Source organism: Malurus melanocephalus, unplaced genomic scaffold, assembly GCF_030028575.1.
Source record: "Malurus melanocephalus ecotype Western Australia unplaced genomic scaffold, MMel_1.1 scaffold_8, whole genome shotgun sequence".
Lineage (NCBI taxonomy): Eukaryota > Metazoa > Chordata > Aves > Passeriformes > Maluridae > Malurus > Malurus melanocephalus.
The window spans coordinates 3,104,362-3,129,996 of NW_026623240.1; the positions used below are offsets into that span (position 1 = coordinate 3,104,362).

A 25,635-nucleotide genomic window follows, 5' to 3' on the forward strand; every position below is an offset into this window, starting at 1 on the left:
CCATTGAAGGTGTGGGTTGCAGCTATGAAGGATTATGGTGCAGGTGTTAGAAGGGATATGTTCAGTGGTTTGGAGTGTGCACATTCAGTGCCTGATGTATTGCCTTCAATTTTGTTGCWATGTGTTCTATTACCTGGGCATTCCTGGTTTTGATCTGACCATCTGCCTTCTCTGTGGGTGAAGGTTGGGATGGTTTGAATGGACACTTCTGCACACCTTTGGGAGTGCAGAAGTGGAAATTGCTTTACTGTTAGTGCTGCTTTCCAGCACTGCTCAGGGGGTGGTTAAATCTATGGCATGAAGGTTAAAAGTGACTGAAATGTACATTGCCCATGATGCTCATACTTAAATCCTTTCAGGCAYTGTGCACGAGCACTTGACACGTGAGTGGTGAGTATTTGCAGTTGAAATTGTTGCATACAGCAAAGGCTGTCTGGACAGGAATTTAAATACATCTGTGCAAAGCTTTGAAGTGCAGCAGATGGATGCAGAGCYGTGCAGTCCTGCCTTGACCCTGCAGTTCCTCCTGTGTCTGCTGTGGTGTGGGGGTGGCAGTAACTGTGCTGCACAAAGAGGCAGAAGTAGGAATGCGCTTCAAGGGGCAGATATATTCTGGAAGCCACTTAGTACTGGCTGCAGTAGACCTGTTAATGTAAAGCATTCCAGGAAAAAAATGGCCTAGCTCTGAATTCCATTTTAGGCAGCTGKGACCCCTTTGGTAGCTCCTGCTCTGCCTGTCAGCCGGGCCCAGGGGTGGCACAGCCTGCAGTGCACTTGGGCTGAGGGCAGACTTTGGCACCTCAGCAGCCAGCTCTGGAGAAGGCAGGAGGTTGAAAGGTTGCATTCCGCACACMAAAGTGCAAGGGCAGAGTATCTTCAAGCACCTCCTCTGTTAATTCAACTGCAGTTCAGACTACATCCTTGAAACTCCGGAGCAGGCCTTTCTGCAGCAATTGTTTAGGAGTTAAGAAGTGAAGTGTCTGTCTCTGGGTAAAATAGCCTCATGTGAAATGCCATGTGGCTCCTAAGAGTAAAGAATTCTGTTCAAAATGCACTGAGAAAACTTCCTCCTCTGCCTGAAGAAGCAGTTCAGTGTGGGGTAGATAGGTATAGATTTTGGTTTGGTTACACAGCTTGCTRTGGAATAGTGGGTAGGAAAAGACTGTAATGCAGTACCCAGGAGTGGGTTGAGAGTTGTCTCCCCTGGGCCCCCAGAGGAAGCCTGTGAAGGGAGAATGCTGATTCTAGCAGGCCAACTCCAGCTGACAGGGTCTGCTTCTGTCAGCACTGCTCCAAGCCAGAGGAGGATGCTTTCCTTGAGAAAGAAGGGATACTCGAGGGAATTTGTAATGTTGTTTTTTTTTGGTTTTTTTTTTGTTTTTTTTTTTAATGGAAGCCCACTGAGCTCCCACCCAGAGATTGGCCCCTCCTGCTGCCAAGTTGTTTTCTGAAGTTACCTGTGGAGAAAACAAGACCAGCCAATTCAAGAAACAGCAAAATCATGTTTGCGACACAATTTACAAATTACTCTATTTAGAACTTTAATTTGTGATATTAATGACTGCAAAACACTTAGAATGACATTTGTTAAAGGCACATTTCATTTTAATGCATAGTGTACCATTCTAAAATATCCTAATTTCCTTACAAAGTGCTTCAGCAGCCACATACAGATAAAGTATAGCAAAATATATTTACAATCTAGGGTTTAAATCTTAATCTGCCTAAAAATATTTAAAAAACTACAGAGATAAAATTAGTGCTTTTTTCAGCTTAACTGGGTGAACATACCCTGCCCTCTAATTTTTTCTAATTTTTTTAAGTGATTTGCTTAGATTAAAAAAAGATTTCTGTACAAGATGTAGTTACAAAAAGGTATGTTTGAGGATACTTTCATAAGTATTAAGCACCTGGTGTGATGCTTATATATATATTTGGGAACCAAAAAGGGCGAGCTGACTGTACCTCAAAAGTGTAGGTTTCAGCTAGATACAGGAACATGATTTGTTTCTTATCAATTATAGAACCTGGAAACAAGGAATGCTGAGGAGCTGACTCACTGCCCAACGTGATTGGTAGCACTGGGGAAGGTGCCCCATTCCTTTGGGGAYCGGCCTGATTCAGCCCTATTAACCATTGTTTTATTCTTTTCTCCCTTAAGCCTTGCCCCTGTCTGCCCCTCCACATCTGTCCAGCATCATGATTTTAAACTGCCACCTTTTCAGTGCATGTTCCAGTGGTTTGTGTTCCTTCTTTGAACTGATAAAATCACCAATTTTTAACTCATTTGAGTGTGATTCTCACTRCCTTAGCCAATGAACAGCAAACTCTGGGCCAGGATGAACCTGTGAGGTTACAGTGCTGAATAGTGCTGGAGGTAAGGACCACGTGGGAAATTTATTTTCCAAGAATTAATGGTTGCTCACAGAACAGCAGATGCCAAAAATAGATCTTGGTTTACAAATACACAGTGTCTGGTCTAAATTACTTTCCAACTTTTGAGGTACAGCTTTTAGTGTTAAGGGGTTTATAAAATATACACTGTTTTTATCAAAAATATTTATACATTCTGTTACAACATATTGCTTTTTACCCTCAGTAACTGCCAATCCAGGGGCTGGAGGTGACCAGTGGCCTACATTTTTTTGTTCCCTCGGCCACTATGCAACATCAGTGAAGTGGTACAATTAAATTACTTGCCTGGAGGTAAGAATACATTACAACTTCCAAATATACATGTTCACAGCATGTATACATTGAAAATCCTTACGCTTGCTAAGTGATATGATATTGTACAGCAGACAGAGGAGGATGGAGGGGGTGMGATAAGGATTGGGAACTTCTCTGCCCCCTCGGGGCACGGGAAAGGCTTGAGGCAAATATGGAAGGGGACAGGCCTGGGCCTTGTGACTGCTCTGCTCTGGGGTTACACTGAGCAACATCCTCCTTACATTCCTCATTCCAACCAGGGCCTTAAGCCGTGCTTAAGGAGCTTGAAGGCAAAACTGTTTGGCAAGTGACTTTGGTAAACTTTCCGGATTTTTCTGGATTTTTCTTTGTAATGGAAGCACTTACACAGTTGTTATCTCAAAGGCAAGGCATTTAACATTTTTCCTAATAAATACCATAGAAAATTTACAAAACAAGGCATATCTGTTCTCAATACCATTATTTCAAGAACACAAGAGGAAGGTGTACGTAGAAAGGTGTAATTTTAAAGACYGCACAATTTTTAGCTGAAATCATTTGCCTTCTCCGATTAGAACCATGTTCTGTGTGTCACCAGTATCCCAACTTACTTCAATGTGGCTGAGTGGAGATTACCTAGCTCAAAGTCTGCTTTTCCCACTTAAGGCAGATACTTTAAAAAGCGGTATTATCTGCTGTGGAAGAGTGAGAGAAACTGTACAGATCCAAGTGCACCCGTGTGCGGGAAGTTCAGCACAGCCTGGGTTCACCAACTCAGCTTAGGAACGCCATAGACCTGCTTTCCAGTGCTCAGATAAAAAACAATATACAAAGAGGCCACTCTTCACAAGAGTGTAAAAACAGTACTTAAAAGGATCTTCATGTGATTTAAAAAAACCCAGATGCTACAGGTGGCACAGAAAGCAATTGAAGGGTCGGTATTCTTCCAAGAGAGGCATTCTTGTGAGCCAGTCAGCTGGGGCTTCACAGTGAGTGGAAGTTAACACCAATCAGCAATGTAATCAAAATCTCTGAACATTTCCTGCTCTTCTTCTGAAAGTATCCTTGGTTCCCGAGGTGGAGTGAGGATAGGTGCTTCAGAGGTAAATTCATCATCAAAATTACTAACATCTTCTCGTCCTCTAATGGTGGGTACGAAAGGAGGCTTGACTTTYTTGGCCAGTAAAGCATTCCAATCGATTTGCTAAAAAATAAATGAACTGATGTTTAGTTTCCCATCTCTATTCCTTTGTGTCCTTAGAAATAATCCTTGTTTGTACTCACTCTGAAAAAGTGATGCTTTTTCACATCCTCAGCATCTTTCTCTCCAGCTCCAAGACGCCGCTCTGGATTTCTTCGTAGCAGCTGACAAAACATGCAAGGTTTCAGTGGAGAAATTCAGGGGGAGGGAGAGGAAGGAGTGTTACTGTGTAAGAGCCAGCACCAAGGTGARGTGGACAGTGAAATTCATACTGCCTGACCTATGGATAATGCTTGCTCCTCAAAGAAAGGGACAGACAAAGCTTTAGCTCTCAGCAGTGCGCTTTCAGCCTGCCAGCACCCTGTCCCTTGTGGATACTGGMATGAATTTTCACGGCCAAAATACTTTCCCCAGGTACTGCCTTGAAACAGTATTCTGCCTTCTTTCTCTAGGTAAAGACTCCCTGGGACTAAGCAATCCTTTTAAGTTACCCAATATTTAAGCTATTAGTTATGTCACAGTAGTTACTGTGCTGCATTGCTGAATTGGGTACTAAACTGATAGTCAGCCTCAGACACTGAAAGGAGAAGCTGATTCCAAAGGCTTTGGAATTACCTCCAGTTTTGTCTTCCTAACTTAGGTTCATCAATGCCTTTCTTYGATAAGCAGAGGCATCTCACGAAGRAACAGCACTAACAACAACCATAACCAAAATCAGCTGTTCCTTGCCAAGAATGAGACTGCAGATGCCATGTGTACAGTGTTCCCTGCCCCARTTGGAATGAAACCAAAAAGATTTAGAAGTCTTTGAATTACAATATTCATGTGACAATGTTAATCTACCAAATAGGTCAATGCAGCAGTGTTCTMTTAGGAAAAGAGAGCCTTGAATGTTTTACATTTTAAGAAGAAAAACTTGCTCCWAATATAGTGGAATGCCATAGACAATTTTCATTTAAGGTGATAGGCAGCATAGCACAGCATAAATGAAGCAAGTCTGAAATTTCGTTGTTTGAGAAAACCACAAAGTGCATGTTCCTAGAGTATTTTGTTCCTCACATAAGTAACTGTTGGAAACTGAACAAGAGGGAGATACTGTAATGCTTATTACTAAAATGTTCTTACCCGTCTCATTATTGAGATGGCTTCTGTGGACAGAAATCGTGGATATCTTACTTCATCATTTACAATGCTGTCAAACACCTCTTCTTCATCATCTCCAGGGAAGGGAGACTAYAATGAAATTAATTTAAAAAATCCTATAAACAGGCTTAAAATCATAACTGAAAACAACACACACAGCTTAATGTTTGGAGTTACGCACCCTAAAATGAACTCTTCCTTCCAGAAACAGATGGCTTTCCATAAGGAAGAGAGAAAAGGCAGTTTGCTATTACCCTATAATTCCGACTGAAGGACTGTGCTTAAAAAATGTGCTTTTAGATGCAGAATCACCTAAAACTGGGATCTTTGACACAGGGTGTACAGAGAACATGGAAAGTATCCATCAGCTCTTCTYTGGAGTAGCTGCCATTCACAAATAGCATGGGAAACACTAATTTGTTTCTGTAAAATCTTTATATGTAGCAGTTCCAAAACTGCTTTGAAGTGGCCTGACAAATGCAGGTGACACTGCACAAGCTTTTTGTCCTTTTTAACCTGAAAGGAAGTGAAAGTATGTTGAATGATCCTTTTTTTTTAAAGAACAAAATTATGAGCTTTACTCTASGTTTTAGCATGTGAGCTATTGTGCCACCTGGAAGATTTTGATAAATGGACTAGAAGATAGAGCAGTATATGCAACAGCAAATAAACTTYTCAATAGTGATTTATTTATACCAGCTTATTTACATGGAACTGGGGCTTTCTGTTTTAGTGTGTTTGGCATAATCTTTCACTGCTATCYAGTTTTATTTGTTAAAGTTCACTTCTATTCAAGCTACAGAAGTTTATTTTTTTCCCCAAAAGCATTTGAAAGCAAAAGACTGGTATTGCTGTGCACATTCAGATTTGGKAACAGATGTGTTCTGGAAACTTAASTCCCCAAAACTGTATGGATGGATGTACTGCGCTCTTACTTGGAGACACTGGTATTACTGTGCCATTACTGGAATTTGCTTTAAAACATAAYGATGTATTTAAAAATAAAAGTAAAGACTGGCTTCTACAGTTGCTGAGAATTCAAGTTCCAGACATGACTTGCCAACTTCTCCAGTGTTACAGCAGCCCATATTATGGTGAGTAGCTGCTCAGTATTTCACACTTCTTTTTCTTGGTGACACACTTTAAGATGCTCACTGTAAAGCTGGGTATGCCTATATGTGCTGTATAGTGAATACTGAYACTGTGGCAGGTAGGGTGTATTACATATTGACAGGCTGGTATCTTRAGTTTTGTAACCTTTTAAACATTGCTTAGTTTTATGACTCCACTGTACCTCACTAGAACTTACCTCACCCACCAGCATCTCATAGATAAGAACACCAAGACCCCACCAGTCTACAGCTCGTGTRTAGGAAGTTTCTGTCAGCACCTCTGGAGCCAGAAATTCCGGTGTGCCACAAAATGTGCTTGTTCTGTCTCCAAATCCCATTCCTGAAAGTTACAGATAATGAAAAGCAAGCAGTATTTTCTGCSCTTCCACAAYCTATTCCAAGCTGAATCTCTCTCCRGAGCAACTTCAGCTGATACTGTAAATCGAGGGCCTGTGTCCTGATGGCTCAGGCCAATGAGGTAAAACATTCCCTCCTCCTTCCTCCCATGCCTTTGTTTCACATGTGCTTCTGTTCAMATTTTTCCATCTCTCACTATATGCAATGAGCCACATTAAGCTTCCAGTTACACCTCTGTCATGCCACTATCTTTGTTTGGAAAGATACAAACAATCTTATGCTCTATTTCTACCAGTTAGCAAAAAAAAATGCAGTACACACTAGTTTAGTCAAATGTGCCCCTCTGGATGTTTCTGTAGTGCAAACGACATACAGTAAAGTAAAACATGGAGTGTAGCGAAAGAACTGGGAGCAAAATAAGCCGTGTATTTTCCAGAGGGGCAAAATCTGGGACATCAGCACCGGCAGGCCTGATTAGACAAGGGGAGCTGCTGCAGAAAACTTGAAAAAAACATTTATCATAGAAGTCAGCGAAGGGAAGAGCTTTCCTTCTCATTTTGTTTTGTCATTTACAGAACTTATTTGTAGCTACAGCCACAGAACTTGCCCTGGCACCCATGTCTGAAGACCTACCAAATGTAGCCAATTCCCTCTTAGGCTACCGAAAAAGAAAATATATGGAAGACAGGCTACACAAACTRAAAAAGGATTGCCCACACAATGGGTTTTTCTCAAAACACTGTAATAGCTACCTCTATTTGTTAGTTGCCAGTAGTGAGGTGCTTGAAAGTAACTTTCTAGGCTTCCCTTTTGGGATAATCTCTCAATTTTAGCTATAGTACACTTTGCATATCATTTCCATCTACTTAGAGTTGCAACTATTTCAGAGCTAAAAATAAAAGATACTGAATTTGTAAAAAAGTAAGAGTTTGGGATGGATTATAATGGCACTTGATTTTGTTGCACCGTGTCAACTTGTTTAGAAGGAGGAAACTACCTAATGCTTTTTCTACTCACTTGTAAAATGCGCAGTGTGCCTTGTTAACAAGCAGAGATGTGGTGAAGTAAGAGTCAGAATAGGTGATGCTCACAACTGACAAAAAATAAATACAAAGAATAGGGCAATGCTCAGGTGCTCCTGGTACTTCCCTACTAAGGAACTACCTCCTATCTCCACATTTGTACAATCAGAGATGTGGTTTTTTCCCTTCAAATGACACATCGTAAATAGACACATCTGGCAGTCCAAAACTCAAGGAATAGTCAAGAGTAGGACAGACAATGGAATTCCCCTAGAAAGAAAATTTAAAGGACTATTACCTTCTTTGCAAAGACCAAAGTCAGCAATTTTCACAAAGCCTTCTGTGTCCAGCAATAAGTTATCCAACTTCAAATCTCTAAATGAACATTCGAGAACAAAATTGCATCACTTGRTGTTTCTTCAGTGCTATTCAGAACAGCTGAAATTCATCTGTTGGAAATGACTACTTACCTGTATACTATTTTGTGCTCATGCAAATACTGAAGTCCAAGAACCACACATGCAGCATAAAATCTGTTGAAAAAGTTAAAATTTTAATGGAATTTAGTCTTGCTTTTCAGAATGTGAAGCCCATTATTGATTTTTTTTTTTTTAATAAGCCATCCTTTGAAGATTACCAATTGTTTTTTCGGGTACAGATTAGTTTTATACAAGGCCAGTTTTAAAGCCAGATGGCAAAAACACTTAAAGCTGCAGCTTTCAAACATAGTATGTTTGCTTGGCCTGAAGGATACATTTTCTGTAGTGCCCACTGCCATAGTATTGAAGGGTTTCTAAATCGGCTTATTCTTTCCTTTTTTAGCCTTGTCTGCTATTTTAACTCTTTATTCAGCTTTTTAATGTAATCTTAAAAAAAAAGAAGTATTATAAAAATTAAGTATTTGTTTACAGATTTTGAATTCAAGGAAGAKTCAGACACATTAAACCTGCATGTCTTTTTCTAACAAAATCAGTTAGAATCTCCAACCCTTTTAAAAACTTAAGCAGCATTTACTGAAGTGACATAATGTGGTGGCATGTGGTGATAAAGCCCTTAGTTCTTATCCACTGAGCCAAGTGCCCTTCACTTAATGCCACAGGAARGGAGGGATACTCACACTGCTCTGGGTTCAGAGAAGACATCAGTATGAATGTGCATCATCAGGTCCCCACCAGCAGCATATTCCATTACAAAGCACACGTGATCTTTGGTTTGGAAACAAGCAAAAAGGTTCACCAAGAAGGGATGTCTTACACTATTCACAGTTTCAAATATTCGCTTTTCACACATCAAGCTGCAAATAAAATCAGGAACAATTTAAAGCTGAGTGCTGAACCACAGGTTTTCAATTCTCAGAAATTAGTGGTATTTTATAWCTCATTTTTTTTGCTCTATTCATCAGGATAGTAACATTTTTTTTTTGTTTGTTTCAAGGGAGATTTTAATACCAGGATTTCATGAAGTTATATTTAGTTTTCTCAAATGGAAAGAGGAAACCTAGTAGTCCATGAAAATGGTGCCCTGACAATTCTCCTTCCAAATACTCAGATTGCATTAACTATACATTGATATAATGTGACATTCATTYTGACCCATTTTTAACTKKAATAGYATACAATACATAAAATGAAAAACCAGTGACAGTATTATAGATATCTATCTATAGTAATTCTTGGTTATTCCTCCTTAAACCAAATGGTTAAGTTTCAGCTTATTGTTAATACAGCTATCTTTCTTCCTGCAAATGAATACAGTCACTTTTAAACAGCTGTAAAAACACCTTCTTGGACTAAATCAAATCAGTTTTGTAATGGCTCCTTYGCTTCCAAGGGAAGGAAAAAAAATCTGAGTTTTGAGTCAAAAAGCACCCAACAGTGAAGTATACAAACGGAACTATGATGGACAGAGCACGACAGTATGTTACAGGTTGAGAAATAGCAACACCGGTTTTGCCAGTGAAGAAAACAGCCACTGTAATTCCCTAATGTGATGGAAATCTATGGAACAAGTAATTAGAATAAACAATTGCAAGAGAACCTAAAAATCAAAACCAGGATCAGCTTTAAGTCAGAGCTGTAGTTCAGGCAGGKTCAGAAGGACACTGAGACAAACCAGGGGTTACTCTGCTCCTTCCTTGCCCCTGAACAAGACCACATCTGCAGCAGCCAACTGTGCAGGGAGATGACAAATTTTCCACTCAGCTGCTGCCTGTAGAGCACACAATTGACTGATGGAATCCATGTGTTATATTGTACAAACTGACCTGTCTACTTCATCACGAGCCACAATATCTCCTTTCTTTAAGGCTTTAATAGCAAACATCTCGTTTGTGTTTTTGTATTCTGCCAAGAGCACCTAAAACAGAAGAGAAATTTAAGAGCCGTATCTAGTTTTTGATAAAGCCTTGACACTTCATACAGCCTTTTGACATTTACCTTTCCAAAATGTCCTCTGCCCAGTACAGCACAGCATCTGAAATCCTTCAGACTGAACTGAAATCTTTGTTGTGATCTATGTAAATAAAAAAATGTCAMAAGGTTTCTAGTTTGTTAGCATTAAGAAATATTATTTAGATCAAAACAGCAAATCCACTGCTTTTTTACCTTCTATCTTCAGGCTCTCTGGTGTTGGTGTATTTCATGTCTGAATGGGGAATATCAGACTCACAGATTATTTCAGGCTGGAGTTTTGGAACAATACTATTTCTGCCATTTTCAAAATCAAAAGTTGTTACTTCATCCTGTGAAGAACAAGAAACCCAAAAATTTGAAACTGAATGTGAATGCAAATGCATGCAGAAATTTTACTATAAGCACGTGAAATTCTTAATACACCCATTACCTAGGATATGCTGTAATACTTTTGGAGCTCTTTTTTTTTTTTTTTTGTGGTGGAACCAATGACATGGAGAGTTAAGCACACCAACCACAAAAACAGTTAGCCACCAAGAGCAATCAGAGCATTCTACTGCAACAATTCTGTGTGTGGAAGCTAAGGGAGAATGTGCTGATACATAAAGAAAGAAATCCATCATAAAGTTGCCAATATWACACCTTGTTAAATGGTATAACCCTAGATTCTTAAAAGTTACTTGCCTGAGAAGGCACATCAGAAGCCTTTATCTCAGAGGAAGATTCACATATTTCCACAAGGGAAGACGCACGGGGTGGAGCAGGTGGAGGCTCAGGCTCCAGCTCGAAGTCCAATTTGGCTACAGGAGAGTCACTGACAAAAAGATAAATAAYTCCTCAGTGTACAGCAAAGACTAATTAATATTTATAGATTTCTTTAAACTAAACTTTGTGTGTGTGGATCTAGCTATAAAATAGTCTACCACAACTAAAGCAAGGGAAGGTGTGCAGCCTTGCAGAATGATCAGACTGTGCACACAGTGAGGTTGGCAGCACCTCAGWGCTGCAGGGTGACCTACCCGGCTGGCAGGGTGAGTTCAGCGAGCTGGGCATCCACCACTGAGCCCGTGGCAGGCACTGATGCTTGGGGGCTGAACGTGCCTGAGTGATTCACTGTAGGAATAGCTCTTCTTACCAGCCTTCCCCAAGTGGCAATATTAATATTCATCTGAGGAGCTCTGAGAAATGTTTTGCCTATAGAGATGGTATTGTGAAAAAAGAAAACAGAGTGTAAGTGATTTCCTTACTCATTACCAAAATCAATAATTAAAAAAAGCCCCTATTAATCAATTTATAGTTTATGAACAACAAACTAAATTAGTTATATTCCTTAGCAATTCCTAATTATTCACAATTAAATAATAATGCATAATAGGATTTTTAATAGAAAAGATTTCTAAATACAGTGCCAAAGCCTTAATTATCAACTGCATTATTTGCAGGCAAACAGACTTCAGTATAAAAAGTATCACGGATCTATACARTTTTTAAGCTTTACAATAATCACCTTGCTGTTTTGAAAATATTTTCTTCTGCCTCTGGAGTTTTGGTCTYCTTTCAATGACTGGATTAAAAAACGTAACCTGCAGTTCAAATAATGTGTGTTATAATTCAAATTTCAGAACAGAATGCATTCTTAAAAGTTTATTGAAAACTTGTAAAACTATTCTGCAATGTAATACTTGCAAGTATGTTCACGTGCTTCAAAGAAACATTCTCACCTCTGCAAACAGAGTGCCCTGGGGTTCAAGATAGAGACACATGCCATGCCGCTGGTTATCCAGGAAATCTTCCAACCTCAGAAACTTTACTGCACACAAAGATCTCCAGTCACGCCAATAAACGGAGATTTCTAATTCACGTGACTATGACAGGWAACACAGACACAGGAAATCACTTATTAACAATTGTTCTGCAAGAGTTACCTGTACAATGTTAAGATCAAGCAACTCAAGGATCAAGACACAAAGCTGATACTTGAAAAGGCTGTCAGGGCTAACCAGTGAGATTGAAGAAGCTCTCATTAGGATGAGCACAGCATTTCACTTCACTTCAGATGTGATCTCCAGTGTACAAATAAAAGCAACGGTGTAAAATTTCCCCTGAGAGTAGTAGCAGAGAGCCACAATCACCAGACTTTTTGGGTCAGAATAACAACACTGCTTGTTCAAGATATTTTAGCTTAAGCTCTGACAGCAAAATTTAACTTGTCTTTAGAAACCTCAGTTTCAGTAGTTTTCCATATTATTTACAAGTAYCAACTTAATTTCATGCCTGCAGACATTTCAGTACTTGCATACAYGATGATGCAAAACGTTAAAGAGTATTTCCAGAAATGCATATACTTTTTGTAACATGGTCAGAAGAGGGGCCAAAAAGCTAACTTTAACAGGAACTAGTGCTGTAGCTTGCTGATGTGATTTATGTATTTTTAGGATGTCCTGCATGTGTGTTACAAAAACCTGTCCCAGAAGAGAAGAAATCCCGCAATATACTGAAACAGCAGCATCCTATGTTACTAGTTTAATTCCATCATGATMCATCAATTTACTCTCTACCATAGCTAAGGTAAGGTTTAAAAGAAGTAAAAGTTAAGAAGAAGCACCAGATTAAAAAATAATGGGGTTGGAACAGCAGAAGCAAAGTCCTTTTCTAGCACCAAAAGCTGAGTTCTTAGAGACCATGACACACACAAGGCTGGCAGGAGCAGCTACTACACTGAGTAGTTCTAGTGTTAATCTGAGAATAATTGAGGCTTCAGGGCTCCATAGCTGCTTGTTCTTTTCCTGCATTACTCCTGACTGTAACCTAAATTTCTCTACTTGCAATTTTAAAATTGCTTTCTTCCTAGATGGAGGGAATCCAGACTGGAGCTTGGTGGGGAAAAAACAAAACCAGGAAAGTGGCTTTTTTTCTCATGTGTTTTAAGAATATACTGGAGATAACATTTAAACTCCTAAAACACAGTGTGATTTTCAGTCTATATTTAACACTGATGGAAAAATATAATCCTTGTACCTTAAAATACTAAGACTATCAGGTATCTTACAAAAAATATATCAGTTGGTAAGTCAGAAAAGGTTGAGCTGGCCCAGCTCAACAGCCTAACTCCAGGGAGCGCATTCTGATAAACATGGGAATACTTGCACTTAGGAATTTGAACAAAATGAGAGCAACAGGGGGAAAAAAGGCAACATGAAATTAATACAAAGAATCAACTACAGTTGTCAATGAAAYCAGGCCACATCTTTACCCTGTCTAGTTCCAGTGTAAATTTCTGATCCCATGACTGATTGGAAATCGGTTTCCAGCTAGTTTGACCAACCACAGTGTTATCCAGCTTCAGTACAGCACAGACTTCATCTGTAAGTAAAGTACACAATCTCAGCTTAAATCTTTAAGAGGATTTTCCACAAACAAAAAAATCTCCAGTAAGTTTCCCTTAGAAATGTAATCTCATATTTAATTGGTTCTTATGGGCATAATGGTGTGRTTGTGCTTTTGCTTTTGTTAACAGCTTAATAAGTGAAGAAACAGTTAAGTTTAAAGCTTTGCATCAATTTAGTATTTTAAATTACAGAACACATCATGCCCTTGAAAATTTAAATAAAAAACATGCATAAACATAAGAGAAATAAGGGTATACTGAACTGGACAAGTCATCAGTTTTCAGAAGGTTTCTACTACTCCCACTTTTGCTTTTACTGGGTCTGCTTATAAAAGATGATCTGGCTTCATTTGGACTCCAACCAGGTAACGTAATCGATGTGGCTTTTGATCGACCAGGGACATTTTCCAAAATATCTTGGCAGCCCATGAGCCTCACTTCCAGGGTACCTAGAAGATGATGGACAATGATTTATGAAAGATTCCTGCTCTTAAGCAAACCAAGTGAATGACTAATGACTGATTGATGGTAATAGCTCACATTCTGACTCCCACAGGGTATAACAGAAATATCAGATGAAATCAAAAGACAAATTCAAGACACACATATATACTGAAAATAAAAGTATTAAAAGTCAACTATGTTGAAGGGACTCAACCTTCTAGATAAGAGCAACAGTTCACCAAGGTAACACAAAATAAGTTTTTATCCTGTGTTTCAAAAGTACCTTTGTTTTCCTCACTTGGGAACCTAACTGACTTGGGTTCAAGCTGTAAGCAGTGTCRTATTTTAAGATTGACAAATTTCAAGTTTCTTATTAAAACAATGAATCTTGCAAATGGAGCAATAAAAATTTTAAATGAGTTTTATACAGTTAATTAATATTGGATCAAATTAACAAACTATCRAGACTACAAATTTGTGTAAGAAATCCCACACTAAGAAATCACATTTGCCTGCTGCATGCTAAAGTCAAATTTGAGTTASTACATAATTTAAAATCATTGAATTGTTCCAACTTGATTGAATTTGGATTTATAAAAGCTGAGACAAGATGCTCTTCAACAAACTATTCTTCCAAATCTTCTGCATCTTTAACCAAATGAGGTATAGAGGCTGCTCTTCAAATTGAAAGGAGTTTCCTCCAGTAGCACAAAAACATCTGAATACCACAGATGGTTACAARAATGGTAGGCTGACTTCATCCTGTGCAAGATAACATCTGTAAAACTGTGACACTACCAACTGACAAAATCAACTACCAGAAGTGGTGGAATTAGCCAGTTTATAATCAGTGTCAGCTACAAATGCAGCTCTGAAATGCAGTCTTCTTTGGATGGCAAGTGTATGTAACCATTAAACTTAAAAGTACTCTTTTGGAACAGAAACTRAAGTCAGACTTAACCTAAAAATGATCTGGCAACATCATAGCCCACAGAACAGACACCAAGAAACCAGTCTAAGAAGAAATCCCAACCTGTAGGAAGCTAACAGCCGTAAGTGACAGCTAAGCATTAGGCTATGAAGACAAAGAGATGCTATTGGCTTCCGAAACAGGTTAAAAGGTAAAAGAATACTTCATTCCCAAACTCTGTTTAGAAAAAAAAAAGRTATTAATAYGTAGAAAAGCTATACTCTTGTATAAGGAATGGATGCAAATCAGAAAGTTATGTTGATGCACTTTAAGTATGACAGTAGYGCTGCTCTATTTTTCACAAAACATTAAGAGGCAAAACACAAAGACACKGTTCATTTAAATCTGGCTCAATACAAAAGCTCTTTGTGTAAGCAATATGAAAGTTAAACTTTTAAGAACTTCATAAGCATATAGCTTTGTTTTATCAATTTCTATTCAAAAACTTCATATGTATCAGTAAATCACATTTAAAGAGGGATTGTCACTAAAATGTATCTGACTGTTGATTATGTATTACAGGAAAAGAAAAAAAAAGGAAGCTGTTTTAAACCCAAGGCATGATACATCCTATCTACAGTCTCTGATCATCTGAGATTTCATTTGATGAAAAATGTTCCTCTTACCACACAACTTTACAAAAACTCTCGGCCGAGGTCCTGATAAATCACAATGCAAGAGAAATAGACTTGATCCATTTTATTTATTATTATTATTATTATCATTATCATTATTGTTATTATTGTTATTATTATTACTACTACTATTATTATTACAATTGTTATTATTATTGCTATTGTTATTATTATTGCTATTATTATTGCTATTATTATTGTTATTTATTATTATCATTATTACTGTAGCTTAGCAGCTATTTAGCTTTTAGTTTTAAAATATAATCCCACAGTACTTCAAAACTAAATTCTGGTTTCAGTTATACATGCATAACCTGASTTACATTTGAATTACAGGTGGTTTTTTTTGTAATAAAACTTACTCTGTTAATAGCAGGCTTAATAGCTATATGCAAAATKTGTTAGGAAACAAAATATAAAATCAAACCTGTTCTAGTAATTCTTCTGTGACCACTCATTAAATAAATTTAAAAYAACAACATACCCCCAAGCAGTCAAAAGCACGTTTTTCTTAAAGAATACTGTGAGGCAAATATTCAAACCTTTGTTGAAGTATGGTTAATTTCTTAGAACTTTACTTTCAATGAAGGACAATTCCAGGTGACTCAAAGCATGAGAGGTTTCTAAGTCACATTTATGTATAAATGTAATGGTCCTTCACAGTAGGCTAAGTCTCTTAAAAAAAAATATCACCCTCATGTTTATTTGCAAGGAAAACAACTGACACGAACAAGAGTCTGTTTCATGCATGCTTGTTAGGACCTTCTTCTCTGGATTACAAATGTGATGCATGTTTYGGTAGCATAAATCTCACCTTCCAGATACCCAGTGAGGTCCTAGGGGGAAAATAGGAACTGGGAGTAAAGCTGGGTGCCTATCKCCAGCTCTGTCACCTATTTGTTCTATGATCAGGGCAACACAACCCTTCTGCAATTTAACTTCCCTATCTCTAAAATGGGAAAAATGATACTTATCCACCTTGATGGTAAGTACTTGATAATCTAAAGGCATTTGWTAAATACTAGCAATATCATTCCATAGGGAGCTATTTAGGGCCAGAACTTCGCATTTTCAACAGGATTATAAAAAGGTCAACAAATAAATCACAGAAATGTATCTGCATTTCTTGCAGTGCACAGACACTTGGAAACGCTATATGCCTTTATCTAGGAAAAGAAAAATTAAATATGTCTTGTAAGTATAGTTGGYAATAAAGATTTGTTTTAAACCATTAATTAAGATCAGAAAAGAAGAAGGAAAAAAGCTCCTAAAATCATACCTGTTAAAGCTGCTGGTTTGGACAGTGTACTATATTGGTTTTGAGTAGATATTACACTCTGACGAGGACTTAATGTGGGTGAAGAGACTAATGAAAGCTCTTCTATAATAATACTGCTTTTGGGATGGTTTTTAGGAAGTTCATTCAATCTCTGTTCCAGTGAATACTTCAAGAGATCCAACTTCTGGCTTGATTCATTAAATCTTGCTTGTGCCTTTGTAAAACAAAAAGAAATTTGAAATAGGTTTTTTTTTYCCCCTTRAAGAACCTTTAAAACRAAGTATTAGAAACTGTAATGACATAAATTACTTCTGAAAGTGCCTTTCTGTCGGTAACTTTCCCAGATCCAAGTAATTTCATCACATTTTTTGCACCTTCTGCTACAGCATACTCTATCCTAAAATGATGCCGTAATTCTTCCATTCGGAGCTCAAGAGGGCTTATCACAGGTTTTGCTGCAAAGAGATATAAACAAACAATCTTCATTGAAGWTAACAACCAAGTTTGTTTCCTTTAATATCAACCCCTTACCCCTATAAATAGAGCGGAGAAAAAAAAAAGGGAAAAAACCAAGAGAGATGCATATTTGGTAGTCCAAAGAGAAGCTTGAAGTATGTCATAAAAGCAACAGTTAAATTTGAAGCATCTGCATTTGAATGAAAAAATAACTGATCAGGGTCTCAATTTTCCTACTCCCTGAAGAGCTATAATTGATGCAAGGARAAGAATATGTCTTCAGGAGAGTTAAGGGACAAACCCCAAATATCCAAMTGGCAAGGATGTTTTGAGACTTCAACACTTCTGAGCTACAATGGAAGCATTTATCTTTTAAACTGCTCTGCAGCCAAGTAGATCCCTGATCAGTTTCTGACAATATCCCTGCTTCACTTGAAATCCCATGGAATYTGGGATGTGCTTCTGCCAGCACAGAGAAATGTAAGACATCCCATAAACTGCGTTTGCCAAATCATCTGGGTTAATCATTCTAATGTCCACATCTTACAGTGTTAACAAATCTTAAACAGAACATTTCCTGGATATATTCCTCTGTGTTTAAAGCTCTAAGAATAGTAGGAACACAAAAAGGCATTTGAAAGCCCTTTCTAGCTAGAGCATTTTTTTCTTTTAAACAAATTATATGAATAATCCATGTGCAAAAATGAGGTATTCAAAAGTGAGGTGCAAAAACAAACACAGAAAGCAAAGAGCTCACATACACACACACATTTTTCATTTTCTAGGATATATCCAGGCCCTGCCTACAAGCATTGTCATACGACTTCAATATTCAGAAATGCACACAAATAAAGCTCAAGACATAGTGATATACCCATATGCCCATAAGTTTCTAGTACACTCATGCTATTAGACTCATGGATAATTTTTTTATTATTTGAAGAWTTTCAAGGAAATGCAAGTTAAAAAATACTTCTGAAATGCAGCATGAGTATTTCAAGTCAGGTCATTTTAAAAACATTTTTTTTTGTTGCTTTATAGTTGTTTACTACCCAATCTAACCTAAATATCTATAAGACCAGGAAAAATTCTCCTCCATCTGTGTTCCCACTAGGAATAAAAAGATAAAGATATTTAGGTATGACAAACAGGCTTTATATTGATATCAGGCTTTTTTTTAGCATCATAATATAAAGATTATATGCTTTAAAAAAATCACTAATTATTAAGACAAAAGAAAGCATGCATGAAGGGATAAGGAAGATCACAAAGCAAAAATGGACTGCATAARTTATAAAGAGGATGATAAAGAGATTGTATTTCTCTTCAGTACAGTGAAGGTATTTTCCTCCAAATCAGATATATTTGGCATTCAAACACACATGAAGTTTTACCTAGAGTCTGCTTATTTTTGGTTCATGCATGCTTTATCAAACACTCCTGCTAGAAATTTAYGGTAACTCAGTGTGCATATGGGTATATATCTAAAYGGCATTCTGACATTAATGATTCATATTTCCTTTCTACACCATCACCATTATCAAAGGCCAATTCATTGGTCTGGACTGCCTGAAGAATCTGCATCCTTATAACTTCTATTTTTGTCTTGCTGTCCTGAAGCATCTGCTGAGCTGTGGCAAGAAGTTTTCGATCCTATTAAAACAAACAGAGAAGTTGAGATCATAAACTTCTTCATGGAACAAGACACACTGAAAGTTTCAAAACACACGTACTTAGGACCAAGAACTAAATCTACATTTGGTATAGCATTAGGCAAACTAACCACATTAGGATATTACTGGAAATTAAGTTAGGACAGAGGCATTGGTTGATTAAAGACTGTAAACCACTCCCAGAGAAACTGTATGTGCTTCAAGCAGAGTAAAGGAGGCATGATCTAGAAACATWACATTAATGTAATTAATGTAGATCAATTTTGTAAACCAATACAAAAGAAAGAAGATATTAAGTGCAAAATGCCTCCAAAAATTATGTAGAATGCCTCCAATTTGCTTTAAGGTAAGAACACTTGTAATAGAAAAATTTGCCAGACCAAGCCCACATAAAAGTAATTGTACTAATTAATCTGAGCTGATTTTCARTATTGAAATGAGAACTACGAAGTTGCTTACAWAGCACATTATGCAGTACACTTTTCTGAACAAATGAAAGCTGAAGATTTTTTGCATTAATACATAAACAAGAGCTACTTCATTAGCTATTTTATCGATAACCTAAGTACAGTACAGTACTTTTTAATCTTAATAAACAAAGATAACCAAGTTTTGTTTTCAAAAACAGTATCACAAGAAGCTGTTTAGAAGAAAACATTCCTAAAGATGAACTTTCATAAACTTCTGTGGCTGCCACATGGCTCTCTCTCTATGTTCTGGGAATTACCAGACAGCTTAAAGGTGATCAGACTTGCAGTAAGAACAAAACCAACACACAAAAAAAAGGTATAACAAAATTTAAGACAGTGTATTTCTCCTGTCTATGCAGTACCAATCAATCACAGTAATTAAGAGCAGTCAGTGCAGATGTGTACCACCTCTATAGCCCAGGGTATTTTGGCTAACTCATTTTGTAGCCACTTTATAACCTCATTAATAAGTTACTTTCCCATGAATATGGTCTATACTTATATTTTTAATTTTATAATGGAATTATCAATTATTGAAGAAGTTAAAGAAATTAAATTCTTCCCTTGGCACAACCAAGACAAAGAACTGCAATGAAGCTCAGAGCCCACAGGTGGAAATATTGGCACCATGAAGCACACTGTAAGGAAAATCTGTATGCTAAGAAATTTACCTTCACAGAGCTCCTCTATGACCCTGTACCCTATGTGTTACTCAGGTATTTCAATGCTGCCCTATGTTCTGCAGGGGAGATACACCATGATCTACACATAAAAAGACTTTGGTTGCATGGAAAGAAATTATGCCTCCTCTGCATACCATCAGTTCACAATTCTTGATTTTAAGTTTTAGTATTAGTCAACATTTCGGGCAGATACTATTAGTGTTCACATTTTAAGACTCTATGTTAGCTATCCAATTAATGATCGATCATGCTGACTCTYCTAAACCAATACCTTCTCAAATACAGATGTGAAATTTTGACGTAATCACTGACTTTAGCAGAGTATAGGATTTAAATAACAGATTACAAACCACTCTAGAATCCCGTATTAAACCTTATCCAAGAATCATTCTGATGCATAAATATGCTGTACTGTTTCTCTGTATCTTCAGTTCTATCTTATTTTTGATCTTGCTGCTCTTGATTATCCCTCACAGTCTCTTACTGGAACAGATTTGCAACATTAGCCCTTCAATGTGTAGAATGGAGGCAATCCAGCATTACAGAGATATTGCTGTGCTTTAAAGAGACAGAAGATCCCATCTTCAGAATCAAAATGTATGTGTAATGCTCAGCAGCTCTTCTAGTGTTAGAGGCTGAATACAAAGCATTGCAATGCATCTTCTGAGTACAGAAGAACTGACAGTGCCTGTAAAACTGATCTGCAAAGCTGTCATGGGACCTCAGAGAACCTGCACATCCAAGGAAAGATGATCGTTATCTCAGAAATGTTTAAATCCAAATAGGTTGAACTGAATGTTACTGAAGCAAGTAAAGTACAATGGGAAAAACTTCCCATGAGATGACGGGTTTATTAACAGACTGCTTTTTTGTTTCTAGAAAACAAATTATAATCTCCCTCCATTAAATTTAGGTCTGAAAATAATACAATAGATTTGAAATTAGATCATATAGTACACTTGAAGAAAGGTCACAAATGAGTTTAATTTGTTTCAAGACGGTCTTATGACTACTTTTTAAAGAACTACTGGATTACTGGGGTTGGATTCAAACCGGGGATTTTCTGCCTCTTTTGCCCACCCCATCCAGACACTTAAGATTCTTTTAAGCTCTGCCTTTAAAAACAAAATCAGCATGCTCAAGCCTACRGCTCAAACTCGTCAAACTAACTCACTACTGAACATTAAAAAAAAAAAAAGAGAGAATGAATACCCACCATTTCCATCCTGCCTGTTGAAGTGGCTGGCAATGCTTTTGTGCTTTCCAGCTTGCTCTCTCCAGCCCAGTTACTATATACTCCCAATCTGGTAGGCTCACTTAAGCATTTACCAATCGCAAATACAAGATTTTATCATAAATTGTAATTACAGGCCTCAATCTAAAGCAAACCAGAATTTATCTTCTCTACCTTGTCTGATCAAAGCCTGCTAATAWTGTCTAATATTACACACTGAGTGTTTAGTTAAGTTTTCAGCCTGTTATAAGGTTACTTACCAAGGGTTTATTAGAAACCTAATTCAAGTACGTCTTTTGATTCATTTGGGTCAGCTGATTATTAGTTTAAAGTGTACCTGATGTTAAGTACATGGCCCCAGAGGATGYAGACTCCAAGGGTTTCCAGGAGCCGAGGGATTGTGGTGGATGGACTGCATTCCCAGGACCTTAGTCATAATGTGCACTCCAGATATTTCTTCTATTTGCCGCCAGCTAGTACGTTACAGGTCACTTTCAGATAAACTACCTGGGACAGAAGGAACTTGATGGCACCTCTGGTCCATCGAGTCTAAACTCATTTTCTGGGAGAAAGGAGTGCTCCCTGCTRTTTTTTCAAGGTATAAGAAAGTTCATAGAGTAGGGAGATACAAAGTGATCTGCCTCTCCACCAACACCTAGTCCAAACTGAGTCAAAAACATGAAGTTCCTTTCAAAAATTATCTGGTTAAAATCAGTTATAAGGGGTAGCAATAYAATTCCCAGATGCCTACTCTTCAAGCCAAACACTTTTAGTAAGTTCACTGACCTAGCAGGTGTTGGCTCAGCTAAGATGTTAAAACATTTCAATTTTACTTACTACTSTTTGGACATAAAAACATCCAACCAAGCTACTACATACTATTGGTTAGATCTATTCTTTTGTTTCCCCCTTMGTTTAGAAATTAATCTCCTTAATGTAATGTAAATGAAAAGAACAGCTAATGAGTAATGAATGAAAGGTGAAGGGGCAAGTAGAGGAACTTCCCCTCCCTTTTTTCTCATTTGAGAACYATGACTGCCTTTTACTCAACAAAATGTGTTGCGGGGGGGAGATTTCTGTTATTTTCTGGATATGGCTTTGTTTCCCTTTTTTGATTTTGATTTCTTTTCTTTCATTTAAAAGGTTTGGACTGTCTTTCACTTAAGTTAAGGATTCTTAGAGTACGATGATTTTATTACATAGAAAAGAATATGCAATAAGTCAAACCCATTTAGAAATTACTTAACACTTTCCCTCTACCTCCTTGGAAAAATTCTGGTGCTGGCAAGAGAGAATGAGTGCAAGTATTTAAAATTCAGATATAACAGTAAGTGTGGCTTTATTTTTAACTTCACTTTATTCYGTCAGTTGCTACCTCTAGATTACCACACTTCCACAAAAAAAAAATTTCAATGTGTATTTTATAAGTGTGTGTACCAATGCAGGTTATGACAATACTATCAGAATACTACACACAATCTTACTGAAGCATGTATTTGGCTTGATAGATAACAGATATTTTTACTGCTAACTACAACTAGATAACTAGTTCAGAATATACTTGGCAATGCTGCCTTTTTTGTAATTATCATGCAAATTACAATGTTAAACAATGGACCTTTTTATTTTAAGTAGAGCTAGGGAAAACATCAGACAGCAGTTCAGTATCCTACCAAGCTTTGCTGCTAAGTGAATCCCACATGGTCAAAGATTACCAGACGTACTAAATTTAGTAAGCCGGATTTATTATTTAGGTTGAACTGCTTCTACACAAACTGATAAAACAATCACTTCAGTGGGTATCAAACCACAACAAAAAAAGGTATAGTAATTTGTCGCAGATTTGATGTATCTATTTAACAAAAATATAGCCAAAGTAAAAATACTGAAATACAATACTGTTTATACATTGTAYAGTCACATTACAGCAATATGGAAATCCATAGTAATTTCATGATCTTTAGGCATTCCAAAGCCTTACCTTTGAAGAGCCATTTGAGTACATCTGTATCATGTTTTCTGCTCCCTGTTTTACCTTCAGTTCTATATCCAACTGCTTCTTTAAGGCCATCAATCTGTTATTCGTAGAAAACCGAGGATCRCTATTTGGAGTATCAGGAGTGGTAGGACAATCTGTGAATTAAAKGTAAGATATAAATGTGCAGAAAAGAAGCCAGGAAGAAAACACCCAAACTACACCCCCAAAACCCACCTTACATTCTATTCTATGAAGTTACAGATTAGACAGAACTGGCACATCATGCTTGAGAATTAAGACTGACCCTCCTGCCCAGAGCTACTTTGCAATAGCACTGCAAATGCGCCTTAACATGAAAAGCCTCCCGAAAGCCCTGTGACTCCTACACATGTCCTAATTCATGAATCACTTCCGGGACTGGGCAAACAGGCAGGTTTGCAGCTAAGTCTGTTTTTATTTCCAAGGAGATTTATTTTTTTCTGGAATGTCTTGAATCAGTTAAAAAATGCAGTTTTCCATTCAGCTTTCTTACACTCCTGATTTTAAATCTAAGTRTGTTTTTAAAACAAACTTGGATAATGGTATTAGATACTCATGAGCATGGTCTGAGTACAGCTCTTGAGTAGATCCTCATCAATTTTAGTGTGAATACTGCAAACACTGTTCATATCAAAATTAAGAACAGATAAAGTAAGCCTTTTTCYTACTGTAAAGCTGAATGTTTCCTGCTCTGGAGATATAACAGAATTCTGGCATAACTGCATATAAAGGCAGACAGGTTACTGAACAATTGATCTGTGGGAAGGATAAAGCTTTTTCATTTGACAATATTGCTGTGTTTGGGTCTCCATCTTGTGTTAATTTAATGGAATGCAAGGTAGTGCTATCAATTAAATTACAAAGTCAAACTCCTTAACTTTTTGTAACCAGTCTATTATATAACATCATATTTCAGCTTCTGCAACATGAACTGTTAGCAAACTGAAAATAAGTGGCCACTGGACTATTTCCAACACAATGGTCCTTACAGCCAACTATCTTCCCTAACAGTCCCGATGACTTCTCTTCCAGCCTTTYGGTAAAAGAGGACAAATTATTTTCACTGTAATAATTTTTTTAAACTTTTTATTTCTTCTATCCCAACAACTGAGAGAATACCTTCTCTATGGAAAAATGACATCGATCTCCTGGAATACAGTATTTATTCAATAAAAACAGTAAAATAATTTTTCTAATTGTAATAATCTTCCTTGTATTAAAACTAGGATGAAGAAACAAGTTCCTGAAATCCTCAATAACCAGAAAATATAGGCAGTGTACTAGTAACTTACAAATTTTTACTTATGAGGTGTCATGGGGAGATGTCTTATCTGCCATTTCATATTTCTTCTGTAAAAGCTTCTGATAGCTACTTTTGGAGATCTAATACATATTGCTTCTAAGTTTGCTGSGTAATTTCTTCCTAAATTGCAATCTTTGGTGAGGCTACATACAGATTTCATGTAAGGAGAAGTTTTAATTTCCTCTGCTGCTAATTCACTCTTCATTTCAAGCCACTTCAAGTCTCTTACTGCATCCTCACTACTTAAAGGTAGGACAGAAAATACCAGATGTTAAAATAAAAAAATGAAAAAATAAAAAAATCTGCATTACGCTTCAGCTGTTTTGTCACTGATCCTCTCCTCAATGTTCTGGCTTGGATTCTCTGTGGAACTGCACTTGAACACCATAACCTTAAATCTGTCATTAGTAAAACAAAGATTAACAACATGCTTTTCTATCACTTATGTCTTCACTTTCAACTAATCCTCATCTAATAATCTATTAAAAATGAGAACGAACATGAACTTGAAAGTCCCMGTGTCAAGTCTCCTTGTAAAGTAGATTCACCATATAAATGAATATTTACCAAATTTAGATTTATGATGCAAGCCTCTACCATGTAAAGATCCCAGCCCTCTGATGATCCCTGTGAAGACTGTGGGGCTCCTGAAGTCTGTTTTCACAGCTTATAAAGATGCACACAAGTGCCCCTTGTTAGCATTAAAACAACATTCAGGTTGCAAGTTAAGGACTAATTAGAGATACCATGTTGCAGGCTGCCCCGGCAGCTGTTATTATCTGCCTTTGCATGTCTCCACTGCGAAGGTGTAACCACATCACTTGCCTGGGTCATCTCAAGAGTCGGTCTGTCCTTGTGGGTGTAACCTACCCTCTACTACTCAGTTAAAATTGTTGCACTATATGCTTGTAGTAACTAATAGCAAAGGAAACTTTTCTGCAATGTGGACTAATTGCTAGGAAGAAGTAATTTTTTGCCTTCAGGCATAACAACTGTTCACTAAAGTCCCAAATATGGAACAGTATGTTTCTTAATATATTATGTTTTTAAGAAAAATTTACCAACAGCTTTTCTGAGATACTTTCAAAGGGACTCCTTCTACCATCCCCCCCAATTGCCCTCTCCATTACTGAACACTAAGCAGCTTGA

The 25,635-nt window shown here is 37.3% G+C and overlaps 1 protein-coding gene across 4 annotated transcripts in view; it reads right to left on the reverse strand.

Annotated features, from left to right (window-relative positions):
- Positions 1 to 1,503: 1,503 nt before the first annotated feature.
- Positions 1,504 to 25,635, reverse strand: part of PKN2 (protein kinase N2) — a 53,706-nt gene continuing 29,574 nt past the window's right edge. Inside the window, exons 1-21 of one of the 4 annotated variants that reach the window (XM_057374382.1) lie at positions 23,384 to 23,468; positions 23,148 to 23,299; positions 18,642 to 18,759; positions 16,960 to 17,105; positions 16,651 to 16,864; positions 13,586 to 13,771; positions 13,188 to 13,297; positions 11,656 to 11,799; positions 11,442 to 11,517; positions 10,954 to 11,128; positions 10,619 to 10,748; positions 10,127 to 10,263; positions 9,959 to 10,034; positions 9,787 to 9,878; positions 8,641 to 8,817; positions 7,994 to 8,056; positions 7,822 to 7,898; positions 6,342 to 6,484; positions 5,015 to 5,122; positions 3,973 to 4,053; positions 1,504 to 3,892 (exon numbers count right to left, since the gene is read on the reverse strand). In XM_057374382.1, coding sequence (XP_057230365.1) covers positions 3,689 to 3,892; positions 3,973 to 4,053; positions 5,015 to 5,122; positions 6,342 to 6,484; positions 7,822 to 7,898; positions 7,994 to 8,056; positions 8,641 to 8,817; positions 9,787 to 9,878; positions 9,959 to 10,034; positions 10,127 to 10,263; positions 10,619 to 10,748; positions 10,954 to 11,128; positions 11,442 to 11,517; positions 11,656 to 11,799; positions 13,188 to 13,297; positions 13,586 to 13,771; positions 16,651 to 16,864; positions 16,960 to 17,105; positions 18,642 to 18,759; positions 23,148 to 23,237 — 2,547 coding nt within the window. In that variant the 5' untranslated portion in view covers positions 23,238 to 23,299; positions 23,384 to 23,468 and the 3' untranslated portion in view covers positions 1,504 to 3,688. Of the gene's footprint in view, positions 3,893 to 3,972; positions 4,054 to 5,014; positions 5,123 to 6,341; positions 6,485 to 7,821; positions 7,899 to 7,993; positions 8,057 to 8,640; positions 8,818 to 9,786; positions 9,879 to 9,958; positions 10,035 to 10,126; positions 10,264 to 10,618; positions 10,749 to 10,953; positions 11,129 to 11,441; positions 11,518 to 11,655; positions 11,800 to 13,187; positions 13,298 to 13,585; positions 13,772 to 16,650; positions 16,865 to 16,959; positions 17,106 to 18,641; positions 18,760 to 21,148; positions 21,232 to 23,147; positions 23,300 to 23,378; positions 23,469 to 25,635 lie in introns of those variants that run through there. The other 3 variants (XM_057374373.1, XM_057374370.1, XM_057374392.1) reach the window with 3 other exon arrangements.